Source organism: Anopheles bellator, unplaced genomic scaffold (genome assembly GCF_943735745.2).
Source record: "Anopheles bellator unplaced genomic scaffold, idAnoBellAS_SP24_06.2 scaffold02192_ctg1, whole genome shotgun sequence".
Taxonomy (NCBI): Eukaryota; Metazoa; Arthropoda; class Insecta; order Diptera; family Culicidae; genus Anopheles; species Anopheles bellator.
This window is the reverse complement of record NW_026686314.1, coordinates 1-987: the sequence shown is the minus strand read 5'-3', so window position 1 is coordinate 987 and position 987 is coordinate 1. Positions and strand designations below refer to the sequence as shown.

Genomic DNA, 987 nt, shown 5'->3' with positions numbered 1-987 from the left:
AGCCGATACTTCCACATTTAATATTTAAAGTCCATCTTTTAGTAAGTGGTTTGTAATTCTTTCCTTTACCATAATGACCGACTAATTACCGATCAAAGGGTCCGTTCTGTTTGATGTTTGGGTAAAACACTGCAAGCAAACTTCCGCAAGGTTAGTCGCCTAGTAACGTGTCATCGGAGCAAACGTGATATTTGTGTCATCGCAATAAAACCATTATAGCCTGGAACAATTCCATATTGCTCAGAAGGACAATGGCGAAAAATCCAGTCAAGACCTACGACCGCATCCTTTTCTGGCAGCATCTTGTTTTGCGTCTACTGGGACTGGATGTGTACAGCCCCAACCACTCTGTCAGTGGGCTAACAGTGACCATAATCTCGATGTCGCTCTTCTTTCTGTTCGTGTCCTTCTACGACTTGCTAGTGCTATTCCAAAACGATTTTTTCGGTAAAGTTTTCGTCATGTCAACCATCTGTTTCGCTTTCATTGGCTGCATGCGCATTTTGGTTGGTCTTGCCAATCGGCATAAGATCCCGAAGCTTTTGCAAATGGCTCGTGCCACTTATTCAGTCGGCGGACGCCAACGAGATACCAGTGTCCTCAGTTGGTATACGGAGGTATTTCGAAAGGTAGTGCTAGTCTATTCGTTAATGTTTTGGTTCGGTGGTCTAGCCGCCATCATCTTTCCACTGGTTGTGCTGATGTACAGTGGCCAAAAAATGCTACCGTTCGGCGTGTACCTGCCGTACTTCGATCCGAATACTGATACAGGGTACGAGATAAATTTTCTCTACCAGGTGAGCTGCATCCTTTGGACTCCGCCCGGATTGGCTGCATCGCAAAACATCTTCTGCTCGCTGATCGTCAACATCTGCGTTCAGTACGATCTGCTGCTGATCCAGCTAGCCGATCTAGATGAGCTAATTCGCAGCAAGGCCAACGATAGAATAATACGCCAGAAGCTTCGCCACATTATCTGCCGCCAGC

The 987-nt window shown here is 46.2% G+C and overlaps 1 protein-coding gene across 1 annotated transcript; it reads left to right on the top strand.

The window, feature by feature from the left end:
- Positions 1 to 251: 251 nt before the first annotated feature.
- Positions 252 to 930, top strand: LOC131214734 (uncharacterized; the record flags this gene model as incomplete). The annotated part of the gene is made up of 1 exon (XM_058209066.1): positions 252 to 930. A coding segment is annotated over exon 1 (679 nt), but the record flags the coding sequence as incomplete, so codon positions are not given.
- Positions 931 to 987: the final 57 nt, after the last annotated feature.